Raw genomic sequence first — 17620 nt, forward strand, 5'->3', positions numbered from 1 at the left:
CCTCCTTTCAACATAGGTAGAACATAGGCAGATTTCCATATGTTAGGAATCTCATTGCTGGACAAGGAAAGATTAAAAATATAGGTGAGAGGTTCTGCAATAAAATCAACGGCTGACCTCAAAAAGAAGGGGTCAAGTTTGTCAGGACCTGCAGATTTACCAGGATCCACTTGTTTTAAGGCCCTGTGAACCTCCACTACATCAAGTGGAGTAAAACTGAATGTTTGAGCCACAGAGTTGTTAAGGGGTGGTGAGGTGCAAGCCTTCTGCACTTTCAGCTGGTTTGGATGTGGAGCTAAGGAGTCAAATAACGAGCCTGAAGAAATAAAATGTTCATTAAAACAATTAAGAATGGCTGATTTATCAGTTAGACTACACGAGTCTTTTACAATGCATGTTGGTAGCTCATTTGGAGCTTCACTCCCATAAGACGTTTTCATTACTTTCCAGAACTTTTTAGGATCATTTAAGTTACTAGTGGTTTTAGCAAGATAAAACTCAGACTTGGCCTTCTTGACCAAAGAAGTAAAACGATTTCTAAGTTGTCTAAAAAGCAGCCAGTCAGCCTGGGATTTGGTATTTCTGGCCTTAGCCCAAGCAGCATCCCTCTCTTTTAGGAGACTGGACAGCTCAGGAGAAAACCAGGGATTGTTTCTACCTTTCACTCTGAATTTACGGAAAGGGGCATGTTTATTTATAATATTAATAAAAGCATCATGAAAATATTTCCAAGCCAGCTCGACGTCATTTAAATGAGTGATCCTGGACCACTCAAAGAGCCATAAATCATGATGAAAAGCTTGCTCACAGAAATGCTTAAAATCACGTTTAAGGACAATGTGTGGTCTTGCTTTTGGTAGCTTAGCTTGCCTGACAGTGGCTATAACACAATGGTCACTCAAATCATTTGCAAAAATACCAATATCAGAGTATTTATGAGGAGCGTTTGTTAAAAGCAGATCAAGAAGAGAAGATTTCTCTGGACACTTAAGATTCGGACGGGTTGGGCTACTAATAAGCTGTGTGAGATTAAAAGAATCACAGGTTGATTTAAAATTGTCAGAGGCAGAGGACAACCAGTCCCAGTTAAAATCTCCAATAAGAATAATTTCGTTGAACTTTAAGGTTGAAAGTTGGTTGTTCAGTGACAATAAAGCCTCACTGCTCGCTGAGGGGGGTCTGTAACAACCTACAACTGTGATAAAGTGGTCCTTAAGAAGCTCCAATTTTAGGGCAAGGAATTCAAATTGTTTGCTGCGAGATACAGAGGATAGGATAGCAGCATTAAATTTAGTTTTTGCATATATTGCTATTCCACCACCTTTTCTAGGACGATCACAACGAAAAACATTGTAGCCCTTAATTGCAATATCTTTATCTGTGATGGATTTTTTAAGCCACGTTTCAGACAGGACAAGAATGTCAGTATCAGTAGATTTACACCAGATTTTCACTAGATCTAGTTTAGGAAGTAGACTTCTAACATTTAGGTGAATAATGCCAAGCCCAGATCTGGCTTTGAAATCACAAGGGGTACTCAGACACCTAAAATCTGGACCAGGGTTAGGTTGAACATTTCCTGAAAGCAAAAGCAAAAGTACAACAAAACATTTCTTTTTCACCAACTTGGACGAAGGTGCTGGATGAATACACCTAACTCTTGGACTACTTGAGGGATAAGAGCAGAAAGACAACAGCCAACCATATGGACTAAAAAGATAAATAAAAGAAGGTAAAGTCAGATCTTCAGTTGGTAAAAACCAGTTGGGACAATATCTAAAGGAGTCAAGTTCATAGTTTGTGCCTTTTCGAGGGACTGAAACATATTGATGCATGTTGTAGTCCCCATAGCTCTGCAGTGGGTGCAGCATTGCCACAAAAAGTAGGAGAGGCACTGAGAAAAACATGTTGATTTGCATGCAGTACTGAGCAGGAAAATCAAAGTTTTTATCCTATCCTGAATCAGCCGATGACGTTGCGTGGTGTCAGGATTAAAACAGCGCTATAGATAAAATAAATTAAGATCAGGACTAGCCGCTCTAGAAACAATTGGAAAACAAATTTGAGCACCAGAATCAGAAGGAAAAAAAAAAAAAAAAAAAAAAAAAAGCACTTCCCTTTATTGTGTGAGATTAAGGCCCATCAAAATCACACAGCGTTCCAGGATGGAGTGAACCTCGGGCTGCAGGGCAGGTGGTTTGGAGAAGGCCTCAGGCTGCACGGCAGGTGGTTTGGAGAAGGCCTCAGGCTGCAGGGCAGGTGGTTTGGAGAAGGCCTCAGGCTGCAGGGCAGGTGGTTTGGAGAAGGCCTCAGGCTGCAGGGCAGGTGGTTTGGAGAAGGCCTCAGGCTGCAGGGCAGGTGGTTTGGAGAAGGCCTCAGGCTGCAGGACAGGTGGTTTGGAGAAGGCCTCAGGCTGCAGGACAGGTGGTTTGGAGAAGGCCTCAGGCTGCAGGGCAGGTGGTTTGGAGAAGGCCTCAGGCTGCACGGCAGGTAGTTTGGAGAAGGCCTCAGGCTGCAGGACAGGTGGTTTGGAGAAGGCCTCAGGCTGCAGGACAGGTGGTTTGGAGAAGGCCTCAGGCTGCAGACCTTAGACTGCAGAGCAGGATGGATGGGTGGATATTGCTGCTGTAGCTGCTGGGTGCTCTCAAGCCCCAATGCTATAGGTTCTCATGCAGCAAAGCTGTGTTTCTAAAAAACAATTTAAATATAACCAACCCACTGACTGTCAAGAGTTGGTAACATCAGCAGTCCAAAAGCATCAAGTGAAAGTGTTAAAAACGACTAGAATCCTATAAAAAACACTATGAACAGACAAACAATTGACAGAGACTTTACAGAGACACAAGACATGCTGCCATCTTGGATTTTGCCGTTTTCAAAAGCCATTGAAAAAGCTACACGTGTGCTGATGAAGACCAGAAGGCGGGCTCACATTACACCAGTTTTAGAATCGCTGTATTGGCTCCCTGTGTGCTTCAGGATCGATTTTACGGTTCTCTTATTATGGGCATGCCAAGTAATGGCATGACCATATTGCAATCGTCCAGAATGGCCCAAAGGGCAATGTTGCTAGCATTTTGCTAACAAGCTAAAGTCGCAAAAGTCCCACTTCACACCAGCGGGTGTACAGCATGACCCTGCTCTGATGTGGAAAAAAAGTCCCCAAAAAATAAAACACGCCCGAAAAAATGAGGAAAAACATGAAAATGAAGGCGATATAATGGTATACAGAAAAGGTTTCCCTTTTCTTATTCTTATTATTCCGCACTTTTTTTCGTCCGTTAATACGGTCCGAACCGCAACATGCACCCATGCATGCCATACATCGTTGAATGCGTCTCCATCGTGCCTCGATGGGCATTACTTTTCTCAGTAATAGGTGTTACCGTGGCAACGCTAGTTGCCAAAAAGCAAAAAAAAGGCGAAAATTTGGATGCTTATTGCTCGGCCGAACTTTATCGTAAAGACATCGTTCAAACTTTCAATCACTCGGCCTGATTGGCACTAACGCACCGTACAACCTCATTTTGTCAATTCTTACAGTTTTTGCGATATTGACCTTTCATATTTTTTTTTTTCCGATTGACTTTGGACGCTTGTTGCTAGGCAACAGGTTATCATAGAGACATCGTACAAATGTTTCCCGACTCGGCACGCTGTGGACTTCAATATATTCAAATTTCATGAAGCTGGGATTTAAGGAAATTTTATGTCAAAATCCAGGCCACATGGCCCCATTCATTCGGATGGTGTTTTTTACCATGGTGAAAAAAAACCCCATCCGTTAACATAGCCTGAACCGGAACGTGCATCCATGCATGGCATACATCGTTAGATGCGTCTCCATCGTGCCTCGATGGGGATTACTTTTCTCAGTCAAAAGCGTTACCGTGGCGACGCTAGATGCCAAAAAGCGCGCCCCATAAATAACTATGGGGAACAAAAGAATGAAAGAATGCAATACAACCGTAAACACCTCAAACTGACATAGAACCACCCCGAACACAACCACTACAGCCCCAAACCAAAGCAGCAAGAATGGGCAGTAGGGCATGGCCATATCAAAATTTCCTGAAATTTTCTAGTTAGTTTTAAAATTTCTTGGTCTTGGTCTCGGGCCTTCTTATCCGTCTGATCTGCTTTTACCCTATAAACCCTCACGGACCTGAGGTCCTACGGCACCGGCCTTTTAATCATTCCCAAAGTCAGAACCATAACCCACGGTGAGGCATCATTTCATTACTACGGCCCACGTCTGTGGAACAGCCTGCTGGAGAACCTCAGGGCCGCAGAGACTGTTGATGTTTTTAAAAGCAGGCTCAAGACCTTTTTAAATTGGCTTTTAGCTGATTTCTGATTCTCTCTTTCTTCTAGTCTTTTTTGCAGCGCTGCTACTGCTGCTGTGACAGGAGTTGTTACCATGGTAACTACTCCCCCTCCCAACAGCAGGAAGTGACGTGTGCACTCTGAGTAGTACGTCCGAATGAATGCATACTACTGATATTTACTCAAAAGTTTCCTGAACTAAAGTATCCTTTTTGAGTATATACTGTTTAGTATGGCATTTTGGACGCAACGATGGGCTTCAAAATAAAACAGGAAGTGACAAACCGTGACAGTCGCCTTCGTTTCTGAGGCTGGATCTAGGAGTAGAAGTAAAAGAACCAACTGTTTGGATGATTCAGTGCTCAGAGTGGAGATGAGGAGTTTTTGATAAATAAGCCTATTTAACCCATTTAAAATGTAGAGTAAGTGGAAGAGCGCTAGCGCCGTCTTCCAGCTGATGAAACATGAATAAATGTCTGGAAAGAACCGTGATATATGTGTAAAGGTACACACATATTTTATTTCCACATCGCCAGCACAGCACAACCTCCTTCTGGAGAGTTTTTATGACACCAGAGAGGGCAGGCTTTCCTTGAATTAATGAGTCTACAAGAAAAAAGATCCACTGTGGTCATTTTAAAGCAGTTTATGATTGCACAGCAACATCCAGTATCCAGTGGATATGCTGATTCTTCTTCATTTTTTTGTGCCAAGATATCTCCATAAAACATATGTTTTTTTTTAGTTGTAGAAGAAAGTTCGGCCATCATAGCTCAGTGGGTGCAGTTTGTTTTTTTCTTGGACAAGTGAATGCTTTTGTTTTTTAAGAGGACTGTTTTATGAGAATTGTATTGATCAAGTAATTTGACTCAAGTACTGTGTATTGACATACACAGTACTTGAGGAAGATTAAAAATGGAAGACAAAAAAACGAAACCACAAGAGGCTGAGTATCAGCGGATAGAAAACAATATAGAGATCCTACAAATCCATTATTCCTTCAGTTAAAATTGTTGAAATTTCATGAATTAGTAGACATTTATTAGTAGAGTAGTATTCCGCAAATTATGTTTAAAGCTCATAAAAATAATTTACCAATCAACATTCAGAAAAGATTTGAAAAAAGAGAAAGCAAGTATAACTTAAAAGGAACAGAGATTTAAAAAAAAACAAGATTCAGGACTAAACTGATGGAACGTTATGTTTCTGTGAAAGGAATCAGTTTATGGAACAATCAGAACAAAGAAAACAAAGAATCCAAATCAAACATTACATTCAAAAGAACAATTAAAGCCTGTATGTTAAGTAAAAATAATGAAATATGTTAGTTAAGTTTGATTGACATACCCATGGACGGCAGTCATTTTATTTTATTTTAGTTTTTTATTTACTTAGTTGTTGTTTTTGAAAATTGAATTTATGTTATTTGTGAATTTATTTCTTGAAAATAGGGGCAGATTAGATAAGATTCTACTTCTTTTTGCTCCCTTTTCACTCACAATTTATGAACATTTGCATTTGTATTTGTATTTGTATTGAATTGTTTCGTTTTATTTTTTGAATGAAATAAAGAATAAAATGAAATGAATGAAACATTTCTTACTAACTGGCGTACAAAAGCTCACATATGTTCAGTGAGGGTGTGACACCTTCAAAGCTAAAGTCTCACATTTTCGCCTTCCTTCTTTGGTGTCTTGTCTTCATGGGTAGAAGAAGGACATGGAGGTGTTGCGGGGCTACCTGTCACTCCACCAGGCAGGTGATAACCTCACACTGAAGTGGACGCCCAACCAGCTCATCAACGGCACTCTGGGAGACTGTGACCTGGAGAAGAGGTAGCCAAAATAAACAATGACGCCCCTCTCATTGGAAAGGGGGAGCGTTTCACAAGACATGTAGAAAATCTGTAACAGCACCCTCCTTAACAAGTGCTCACTTGGTTCTTTCAGCATCTACTGGGACTATGCAGTGACTGTTCCTCTGCGCCAGATCGTCTGCATCCACTGTCACCAGCGACGTGAGTGCTCAGCAGCTTACGTACACAGTCATGTTCCTCCATACCAGCCTGCTCATTTTAGGAGAATCTCATTAACAAATCCAGTTTGGTTACCGACTGTCAGATCAAGATATTGATTACTTGCTTTGATGAAATGTACATTGCTCTTAATGAGCAAAGCAGGCCACATTGTAGCTTTTATAAGTGGCTTGACTGCTGGTTCACCCCTTTCCCTTCCCCTCTTCCTTACATTTTTTTCCCTGTACAGTCACTCTTCTACAGGATAAACCGTATTTGCAGTCCGTATTTGCATGTGTGTGTGCATGTGTGTGTACACACACCCACACACACACACATGCACACACACTTTTGCATTTCAGGCTTGCAATTCAGCACTCATAAGATTGTGAAAAAAAATATTTGCTGTTATTTCAAACAGCTGATGTCAACAAGTGATTGTAATCATGCGGTTGAAAATCAATATACAGGGAAGGTAAAGATGAGCAGAGGATCTGCACTTTCTGTGAGAGAAAACCATTGAAAACCTTAAAAGTAATGTTATGGAAGATCCAGCAACGTGGATGCAGCAGTAGAAAAACGATAAATTAAATAAACACACTTAAACTAATAAACACAGTTTTGATGGGATCAGTGGTAGCAAACAAAGTAAAACTAAGCTAGTTAAATGTGTTAACTATGTTTCTCTGCCCAGACACAAAACAGCCTCTTACGTGGTTCCGTAGTTGAAGAAAAAGGTGGTTTGGTCTGGCCGGTCAGCGTTCCTTGGTGAACAGCTGGGTGGTTACGCTCCGCAGGTGACCCTGGTAAAGACCGTCTCTCTCTCTCCTGCTCTCCTCATCTCAGTCTGGATGAGGGGATGCATTATGGGCCCATCAGCTGGGCCTCCTTCAGCTGCAGGTCGGTCCAAAGGCGTTCACATCATTGGGGAATGCAACGGTCCCTCATCTGTGGCTGCAGACTGCAGACTATGGTTGCCATTTCAAGGCAACCAGACGCTTTTTCAGTCATGATAATGGAGAAGGTCGGCCCATAGCCTAGTAGCTCTTCATGCTAAAATAGTAGCCGTGGCCTTGTTCATAGCTCACAGAGAACTCCATGGGAGAATGGACCGGGCTGAGGGAGAAGAGATCTGAGGGAGAAGAGGGAGGAGGTTGCTCTTTATAGCCGGGCCTGGGCTGCCATAAATCCGCAAGCGGCCCCTCCTGCGAGTTGCATTCCTTATCCCAACGGAGGACTCTATTCCTTATCACCAAGGACCGTAAATGCAAATCCTGCTGAGGCCTTGAGTCATTATGGAGGTTCCTTTGTTTCAAACCATGCGGTCGGCTGTAAGAAATCAAGGCTGGTCTCAGAGTTAGGCCTCAGAACTGAAATCAAGTCTTCCCATGTTCAACATAGGCCTGTGTAAAAATGTATATATACATTTTTACACACAGTGTCTGCAAGGAAATAAAAGTCACAGAAAATGTAAGAATTGTTTGCATTTTCAATGACTCCTGCCCTGGTTTTACCTTCTTTTACTGTATTTTTTTCTCTCTTCTTCTAACTAAAAATCCCAGCTGATTGCGGGGGGACGCTGGTTCTAGTAAGTCAGGACGGGATCCAGCGGCCACCGCTGCACTTCCCCCCTGGTGGTCACCTGCTGGCCTTCCTGTCCTGTCTAGAAGCAGGCCTGCTACCACGAGGACAACTGGAACCTCCCCTCTGGTCCCAGAAAGGCAAGGTAATAAGTCACATTTCAACATATACTTTACTGTGCAACATGTTACAAAGAACCATCACAAGAATGACCAGTAGGATGTAAAGTGCTTGGTACTTTTAGTCACCAGATCGAGAAAGAGCTTAGACTTCTTTTACGGAAGACTTCAGACTGTGATCTCACTCATGAACTGAATAGTAGTTTGGGGTAAGTAATCTACTGCAATAAGTAATTACAAAGATCATCAGATCAGCTCCAAAAGGATTTTTTTTTACCAGTGAACACATTTCAAGATTAAAATCATTTGCTCATGTTTTGAGGGAAAGTTTGGTCAAAAAGTAGATAGAAAACTTAGACTCAAACAATAGCAAAAACCATGAGAGGCTGACGAGCAGAAATAAAAGGCATGAAGGATTTTTACAAGTTCATCAGAGTATTGAAATTATTGAATTTTGGTCAATTTATCGAATGGAAAAAGCAGGGTTGATGTGTGAAAAAAGACCAATAAACTAAATGTCCTCAGTTCTCTATCAGAAATAAATCAATATTTATTATCAGCTGCTCTATATTTGTGGTTTTGGTGCAAAAAGGTAAAATGTTGTTTTGACATACACAATATTATCTCGTATGTAACCAAGGACCTTTCTCCGTCAACACCATATCATCATAAAAAAGTCGAACAATTTATTGTTTACAAATAATTATGAATATTTCCATTTAAAAAATAATTCCAAATGAAACACAATTAAACTGAGGACATAACACTGAGTCATTTGAGCCACCATGCCATCTAACATCTGCAGGAGTTCCAGCTGTCTTCTTCTGAAATGTTAGTAGATGATCATTTGTCAAATAGATGCAACCAGCTATTTAATTGTCTTTTTCTATTAATTTTAATGAAAATATTTCAGTAAAAAATTATGCAAAATCTAGTACATCTTCTTTTAATTCTTTTTAACTTGTGTTAAAATAGAGCCATAGAGGGACTGAGGGACTTCAAATGTCAAATTAGGCTGTAAATGGGCTTTCAGCTGCCCATTTGTCTCAGACAGCAATGTTCATGGCAAAGTACTTAAAAAACAAGCAACTGAGTACTCCAACAAAACCACATCTGCTGTTTAAAGACAGACACAGGTCCTTCAGCTCACCTGAAGATCTCTGTCTGGAGCCTCTGCAGATACATACAAAACAGTCATTTCCCGCTATAATTGCTGTTTATCTGTTTATCGCCTAATATCTTATTTTACTGAGGATTTTGCTTTAATTTCATATGTTTGTATTGAAACTTGTTTTTGGTCTCTAAGGGAAAAGTATTTCCAAAGCTGAGGAAGAGGAGCAGCGCAGCCCGGCTGCTGGAGCAGGAGAGGAACGGGGAGGAGCAGACCGCTGCCGACTACGTCTTTCGCATCGTCTATCCTGGATACAGATACGATGCAAGTAAGCAACATTTTCACACCAGTGTTTTAACTGGAAGAAAATGTCCTGAAACAAATTTTTTTTTAAAGTTCTTCTGTGGCTAAAGTGCACCGTGTGTTAGATGAGGAACCTGTGAGAAACCTATGATGCTTAAATCAGAAGACGTTGGTACGATAGGAAAAATGCAAAATAGAAGTCATTCTTACATTACTCATACTCTTTTCTTCCTTTGCGGAAAGTGTTAAACCAACATATTTTCTCTGCATTTTTCAATAAACACATGATAAAATAATTGAAATGTGTAGAAACAGCATTCCTCAAAGAACCAAATTAGAGGATTTGTGTATTTCTCCTTCTGCAGTACTTAATATTTAGTTGTTATTCAAGGAATGTGGAGGAAATTCATTGTGTGACAGGAAAATGGGGCACCAGTGATCTCTGATCCTTCAGACTGCATTAGGAGCTGTAATTCATCAATAATTAAATATGAGAACATGGACATGGAATTACAGTCAGATACTAGGGGTGTAACAATATATCGTGCTATGAAATTTCGCGATACAAAAACGTCACGATACGTGTCGTGGAGGTGACAAACTGTAGCTGATATTGGGTTATTAATATTCATATATTGTGTTTACTAGTAAGGCGCATCGTATTGGTGCAGCGGGATCACGTGACGACCTCGACCCGCGGACCAAAATCTTCCTCCGCTCAGAAGAAACTAGTACCGTTTTATGGTCCCCATCACGGGACTCTTGCAGGGTTTTGAGCTCTGAACTTTTACTTCTAAAATGAGCATGAATCAATCTTTTTTATGATGTAAAGATTGTGTCATCCCCGACGGTGTGAGGATGAAACGATAACGGGGTTCACCTTACGGCCTCAGGCTGGAGCAGGTGAAGCTCTGAGCTCTGGAACAAGATCAATAACAGTCATGTGGGACTTTTCATAGTTTATTTATTTACTTTGATTTATTTATTTAATTTTAGTTGTTACATTTATGGAAAAGAAAAAAAGTCAAATCATACATGAGAGAAACTATTCAGTTTGTGGCAAAATATTTGTACTTGTATGAAATGAAGATGCATAATGCAAACCTGACATTTACTTTTAGTTCAGTTTGTGGAAAATGGTTGGCCTGGCTTTCTCTTTAAAACTTAAACAGTTATAAAGCATTACAAACTGTAACAATAGGCCAAACGCACAGCATTGTTTTGTATTTTGTGTCTTTCAAATAAAAGACAATTTTTTCCAGTCATATGTTCCTCATTCAAGGTTGTTAAAAAAATACTGCTATAATATCGTATCGTTATCGTGACCTCAATATGGTGTATGGTACCGTATCGTGAGATTAGTGTATCGTTACACCCCTATCAGATACCTGTCAAATGTTACTGTACAAAGATGCAGCCTCGTGTTAACCGTGTTCAGAGATGACGTTGACCTCTCTGGGCTCGGAGGCGTCTGGGACGGACCGTCATACAGTTTTTGCATTTTCCATCTTATCTTCCCAACTCTTCTGGTTTTTGGTGCGTCTTGTAAAATACAGTGGTTTCTTGCATACAAAAGTCTTCAAGGGGCTTGTTAGGAAGCACTCCTCTAACTGTGTTCTCTGTTGTTCCACTGGTGCAAGCAGTCACTATAAACTACCACCACACCACGGGCAGCCGCGCTCCATCTCTGGACGACGACGAGGAAGAGGAAGATAGGCTCCATGCAATGATCTCAATGATCTGCTCGCGGAACCTCACAGACCCTAATGTCATGAAAGGTTTTTATCACCTTAACACACCCACAAAACCCAACCCCCCCCCCCCCCCCGAGATCTCCCCCCAGCTTCTGATGCCCCCCCTTCCCTCCTTTCCTCCTCTAATCCTGCTTCCTCTTGCACCTGACCCCTCCTCCCTCCCAGCTTGGTCTGCCTGTGTGTTTGCGGTTTCTGAAGCCCATCCGAACCAGGAATGGATTATTTAACCAGGACATGGGGAAGTTCAGATCAGAAACTGGAATCTGAAAAGCTGCCACGGCAACGAAACAACTACTGTATGTAACAATACCATATCAATACCATATCTGACCATAAACAACTACTGTATGTAACAATACCATATCAATACCATATCTGACCATATGGGGACGGCACATCATAACAGAGTTCATGTGTCAGTCCCTCGCGGAATGGTGGATTCACACTGAAAGCGTTAAAAATGGCGAACGAAAAAAAAAAAAAAAAAAAAAATATATATATATATATATATATATATATATACATATATATATATATATATATATATATATATATATATATATAGCGTGCACATCTTCAGTTTCCTATTTCACCATGGATAACACTTTGAGAAGCCTTCTTTATATTTTAGCGTTATTTCTTTTTATAAGAGTGAGTTTGATGCTCCCTAACCAGGTTGGTCCTGGATCAACATCAACAAGCCGTTGGTCCAGAAGCTGCAGTCTGTCTGCGGTGAACACTGACACACCGGGTCCCAGGGGATTTGGTCATGATGTTTAACCTGTGTTTTGTGATTAATAAGCACGGTTTTTAATTATTTTGCGTTGGATCAATGTAGCAAATAAAATCATTGGGACCATCCAGCTCCTCAACATCAGATACGTGTTTCACATGAGCAGTTCAGGTAAAAACGGCAGTGAAATCAGCAAAAATGTCAGTTTACTGGATGAAATATATTAATTCCTGATAAAATAAGTGTGTTAGTGACAGCTCTGCTCCTGTACGCATGTGAATGAGTGTACGTTCGTGTGTACATGAAAGTACGCTGCCTCGGCGCTGCTCATTTGCAATAAGTTGAGATTTGTTTTGTTTCTTTTTTTTTGGGGGGGGGGGGTGGTGGTGTGTGGGGGGGGGGGGGGGGGGGGGTGACGACATCCACTGCCAATCCAGGAAGCAGGAACACACGGAAACACACGTCAAGCACTGGAAATCTGCAACAAAAAACCACAAACAAAGCACGAAACCGGCACGGAGCCAACCAAAACAATAACAGCAATCGACCCAAATCTTGAGATCTGATCGCAGTCTGAGGGGGCCCGCGGGCGGGGCCCCCACGGCGCGTAAAGAAGCAGCCAGGGATCCCGCGGCGGCGGACCGCGACCCAGGCAATCCCCGGCCACCCGGTCCGGGCCGGACACGTGGCCAGGAGGCCCTCACCCTCCAGGCCAACGACCCCCACCCGGCAGGGGGCCAACCTGCCCGGAGAGACAGAGCCGCCCCGGCCGCCGACGAGGGCAGGCGCACCCGCCCCCACGAAAGTGGCCCTCCAAGATCAGAGGGGCGCCCCGCCGCAGAGGCAGCGGGGGGGACCGGAGAGAGGGAACCCCCCAACAGGGTGACACCCGCGCAGGCCCGACAACGGAGGGCCCCAGACCCAGCCATCCCATTCATTCATCCATTCACCTATCCGATACCTATACTAATAATAAGATATACTATAATAATATATACTATACATAATAATAATAATACTAATAATACTAATACTACTAATAATAATAATAATAATAATAATAATAATAATAATAATAATAACCACCTTTGTATAATATAATATTGATAAATTATTAAGTTTTGTTGTCCTGCCAATGGAGGCTCAAATCCTCCATGGCAGGACACTTCCACACTGCATTCTCACCGACACAGACACACAATCACGCACCATTTCCCCCTCCCCGGGGGGGTCCAGCACCGCCAGAAGGCACCCCAGGCTGCACGGCAAGCCCCGCCAGGCCCGGTATCCCGACCCACCTATCCCAGGCCGGCGAGGGAACGCGGGTGATGTGGGATCCCCTCCCGCCCCTGGTGTTGAGTGCATGTGATTAATGCCATAAAAACAGGGAGGGGGAGGGCCAAGTATCGATTTGACACCGACCCCCCCCCCTCCCGAACTACGTGTCATTCTCAAATGTATTTATTAAGTGTTGAATGTGCAGTGTCTACTTTGCTGTTAAAACCGTGAGGCGGGGAGTGCCGGGCCACGCGGGACAATGCCCCCCACGACCCGGACCCCCCGCCCCTCGCCTATGTGCGTATGAATCGTGTAGGGGGGGAAGGAGGGGGAGCGGAGGCCGAAGCCAGGAAGTAGGACCAGCAAAGCCGGCCCTGATAAGACACCCGCGCCCCCCCACCGGCCATCCAGTAGACGGGGGCCGGCCCTCCGAGCCGGGCCAGGGCCCCACCGTACCTCCACGGGCGCCCCCGGCGCCGCCGGAGCCCCCAGACGGAGGGGGAAATGGTCCAACATCCCCCCATTCATACTGACAACATAAGACATAGACACCTGGGAATGATGCCACCCTGCCGCCGCGCCCGCCCGTGCACCCCCCGGTCAGGGGAGGCCCGATCCCTGGACCCGGCCCCACCCCCCCCCCGGAGCCACCCCGGCGGACACCCCAAGGGTCCCGGAGTCCCCACATCCGCAGGGGCACGCGGCGCCCGCCCAGCGACGGAGGACCAAGGCAGCAATGCCCCCCCAGCGCAGACAGCCACCCCCCACCCAGGCAGGGCCGGGCCCTCTGAGTGGGACCCCCACGTCCACGGCCCAGCCCCCCCCGGGAGACCCGGAGACGCTCTAGCCACAGCCCCCCGCCCGAGCCCCCCCCAGCCACCCCCCCCCACCGCCATGAGGTAACCCCCCCCACAGGCCCCCAAGGCCCCCACCGGCCAGGGACAGGGCCCCACCGCCCCACCCACCGCCCCCCAGGGGCCACCAGAGGCCCGCGCCCCAGACCCCCCAAGCTGACCCCCAACCCCAAGGGCTACGACATCACCACCCCCCCCGCCCCCACTAGGTAATGAAGCCAATAATCGGGGACCAGAGAGAGTGCAATTCAGCCGAATGTTGTTCAGTGGAGGCAGACATTATCTCACTACTAATATGATCTGATAAAAGATTCCTAAAATGGTTGATACATAAACTGGATTTTTGTTTCCAATTTACTAGAATGGTTTTCTTTGCGATACATAAGGCAGTGAGAAGTTGCGATTTTTCAACTTCAAATTGATGCTCCCGACGCCTCCAACGCCACCGTGGCCTCCAGCGCCTCTCACAGCGCTTTCATAGACAATGAATGGCAACTGGACGCCCATGACGCCTGGGACGCTTTCAGTGTGAATCCAGGGTAAGACACAAGAAGGGCGACAACGTGGTATTACAGGGACTGGACCGTCACCAATCAACAGCACGTACTGTCCATGTCCCTGGTCAACACTGCAGATCTATACGCTACCAGTGAAAAGGATACGGACACACCCAAATATGTGTCTGAGCGTTTGAGTGGTAGTGTGTGCCCCCATGTGGCTAAAAGTGGCATTGCTACATAGAGTGGCTTTAGTATGTTGTGGTATAAATTATTAGACGCTGGAATGCCCAAACTAAATAAAACCTAAATATTTTCAGATAGCTGACCGCTTTTAGAAGTCATCAAACTCTGTAACAACCAGTTGGAGACAGTCTTGTTCAGAAGTTAGTAACCTAACTCCGTAGGGAGTCATCATACCGGGCTAATACCACTTCAGACAGACAATAACTTTCAACTTTCAAGCTTTCTTTCTTAACTGTGCAATAATTTATTTAAAAAAAAGATGGAAGAAAATAATTAGATGGGCAATACTTATTACACATTTACTGCTTCTCTAAGGTTCAGGTTGCAGTCCAGCTCAGCCATCATCAGACCATCAGATCATAATCATCAGATTTCATCTGGTATAGAGACCTCTGTTAAGACAAATATGTCGGCAGGTTCCTGGGGTCCGTTTCACAAAGCAGGTTTAGTTAAAACTCTGAGTCTGTTAACCCTGAAATGAGGGAAACTCTGAGTTTTCCGTTTCACAAATGGAGGTAACTCAAACCAGAGAAAGAGAGGTAACTCTAGCCTGTTTCACAAAGAGAGGTAACTTAAGCTCTCGGTCAGTTACCGTAGTAACAGACTCTCTGAACCTAACCTGGTCAGTTACCGTAGTAACAGACTCTCTGAACCTAACCTGGTCAGTTACCGTAGTAACAGACTCTCTGAACCTAACCTGGTCAGTTACCGTAGTAACAGACTCTCTGAACCTAACCTGGTCAGTTACCGTAGTAACAGACTCTCTGAACCTAACCTGGTCAGTTACCGTAGTAACAGACTCTCTGAACCTAACCTGGTCAGTTACCGTAGTAACAGACTCTCTGAATCTAACCTGGTCGCTAGCAGGTTTACTTCAATAAACCCTGAGTTTTTCTCCGTCTCTTCCCTCAGTGGCGTCAATTCAGCCAATGGGCCTTTACGCAATACACATCCGTTTTCTGCACCACGGACAGCAAGCGGCAGAGTTAGAGACCAGAAAAAGCGTATCTGACAAACACAATTTTACCCATTCGGTTCACAAACGAGTTTAACTTCAAACAGTTAAAGTCCAAATGCAAAAAGGAGAGGGAGGGGGCAGAAGAGAGAAAGAGAGAGAGTAAAAAAAGACAAATATTTCCCTTAAACAGATTTATAAGAGGGTAGGGTGATTGATATCTTACCTTAAAATGAACTTGCATAATTAATCCTTCAGTGGCTAACAGCCTCGTTAATATCTTCTGCTGCTGGGGCAACACTGGACCATCACTTGCCTTCTTTTTTTTTTTTTTAATTGCGTGGTTGTCTGCTTCCTTTTCATTTTTGTAAGTTAGTAACACTGCAGATTGCGCTAAAAACCAGATTGATAGCGACCACTGTCGTCAGGGACGCTGGGACATCACATTTCAAGATATGAGGGGGGTACAAGTGTCGGGAAAGATAATACCCAGTGAAATCCATCATGTTCTGATATGCATTTGTAGTTATTTTATATGTATTAAGTAATAGGATAAATCAATACAAATGGACATAGAGTAATTCCATAAATGTATTAAAAAAAACATTTACATTTTCCCCTGAAGCCGAGGTGTGGCAGCTGCCGTACCCAATTGACGGCCCTGATCTAAATGTTATGCTCTCATACTCGCCATACGCACGTATTAACACTTCTAACTCCAGTGGGGTGAAGTATGTGGATCTTCAGATGCAAACTAATGTTTCCTCAAAGGGATTTTGTAAATTGAAATGTTAAATAAAGTAAAAAAAAAAAAAAAGAAAAAGTAGGTGGATCTTTTGTTGTCGCCGGTTGCCATGGTGAACCGTCGAATTGGGGCTCCATTAATGCTGGCTTTTTATAGTTGTGGCGCACGCGCTTAACCCCAGGTGAAACTACTTAGAGTTGAGTAAATTAACTCAAATCTGCTGTTCTGGAACCGAAAACTCAGAGTTTCCGATCTCAGAGTAGATCAACTAAGAGTTCAGGATTAGACTCAGAGTTTGTTGAATCTGCTTTTTGAAACGGACCCCTGGTGTGGAGTATCCAGGTGTGTCTTAATACAATACAGAGAATTTCCCTATCGGTATCGCAATGGATTTTAAAGAAGTAATTACTTCACATAAATCTGGAAAGGGTTGTAAAACAATTTCCAAACAATTTGAGGTAAAAAAAAAGTCCGGACTGAGACAGATTATTCGCAAGTGAATTGCATTCAAGACAGTCTTCAATTTTACCAAAACTGAATGCCCCAGTTAGTCTATACCAGGGCTCGGCAACCCGCGGCTCTTTAGCGCCACCCTAGTGGCTCCTGGATTTAAAAAAAAAAATGTTGGACCTTTTTTTTTCCTTTTTTTTTTTTTTTTTCTCTTTTTTATTTTCCTTTTAAATCTCAACATTTCAACTTTTTTCTCAACATTTTGACTTATTTTCTCGAAATTTTGACTTTTTTCTCGACATTTTGACTTTTTTCTCAAGATTATACTTCAACGTTAATCATGACATTTTTTACTTTTTTCTCGACATTTCGACTTTTTTCTCAACATTTCGACTTTTTTCTCAACATTTCGACTTTTTTCTCGACATTTCGACTTTTTTTCTCAACATTTCAACTTTTTTCTCGACATTTCGCCTTTCGCCATTTGCCTTCATTCTAAGGCTTATACAAAACTTTTCATCTTTTGCAGCTCCAGACACGTTTGTTTTTTGTGTTTTTGGTCCTCTTTCAACATTTTGGGTTGCCGACCCCTGTTCTATACAATTCAGGAAACCCAAGAACTACATGTAAATCCCAGAGCCTGCAGGCCACACT

The 17620-nt window shown here is 43.3% G+C and overlaps 1 protein-coding gene across 2 annotated transcripts in view; it reads left to right on the plus strand.

Moving 5' to 3' along the window:
* sgsm2 (small G protein signaling modulator 2) overlaps positions 1–17620 on the plus strand; it is a 243824-nt gene that overhangs the window by 177353 nt on the left and 48851 nt on the right. The window contains exons 8-12 of one of the 2 annotated variants that reach the window (XM_061718653.1): positions 6037–6161; positions 6276–6343; positions 7903–8066; positions 9347–9479; positions 11095–11232. In XM_061718653.1, the coding sequence (XP_061574637.1) occupies positions 6037–6161; positions 6276–6343; positions 7903–8066; positions 9347–9479; positions 11095–11232 (628 nt within the window). The remainder of the gene's footprint in view (positions 1–6036; positions 6162–6275; positions 6344–7902; positions 8067–9346; positions 9480–11094; positions 11233–17620) is intronic. The other variant, XM_061718654.1, reaches the window with a different exon arrangement.

The sequence above is a fragment of the Cololabis saira genome, chromosome 4 (assembly GCF_033807715.1).
Source record: "Cololabis saira isolate AMF1-May2022 chromosome 4, fColSai1.1, whole genome shotgun sequence".
Taxonomy (NCBI): domain Eukaryota; kingdom Metazoa; phylum Chordata; class Actinopteri; order Beloniformes; family Belonidae; genus Cololabis; species Cololabis saira.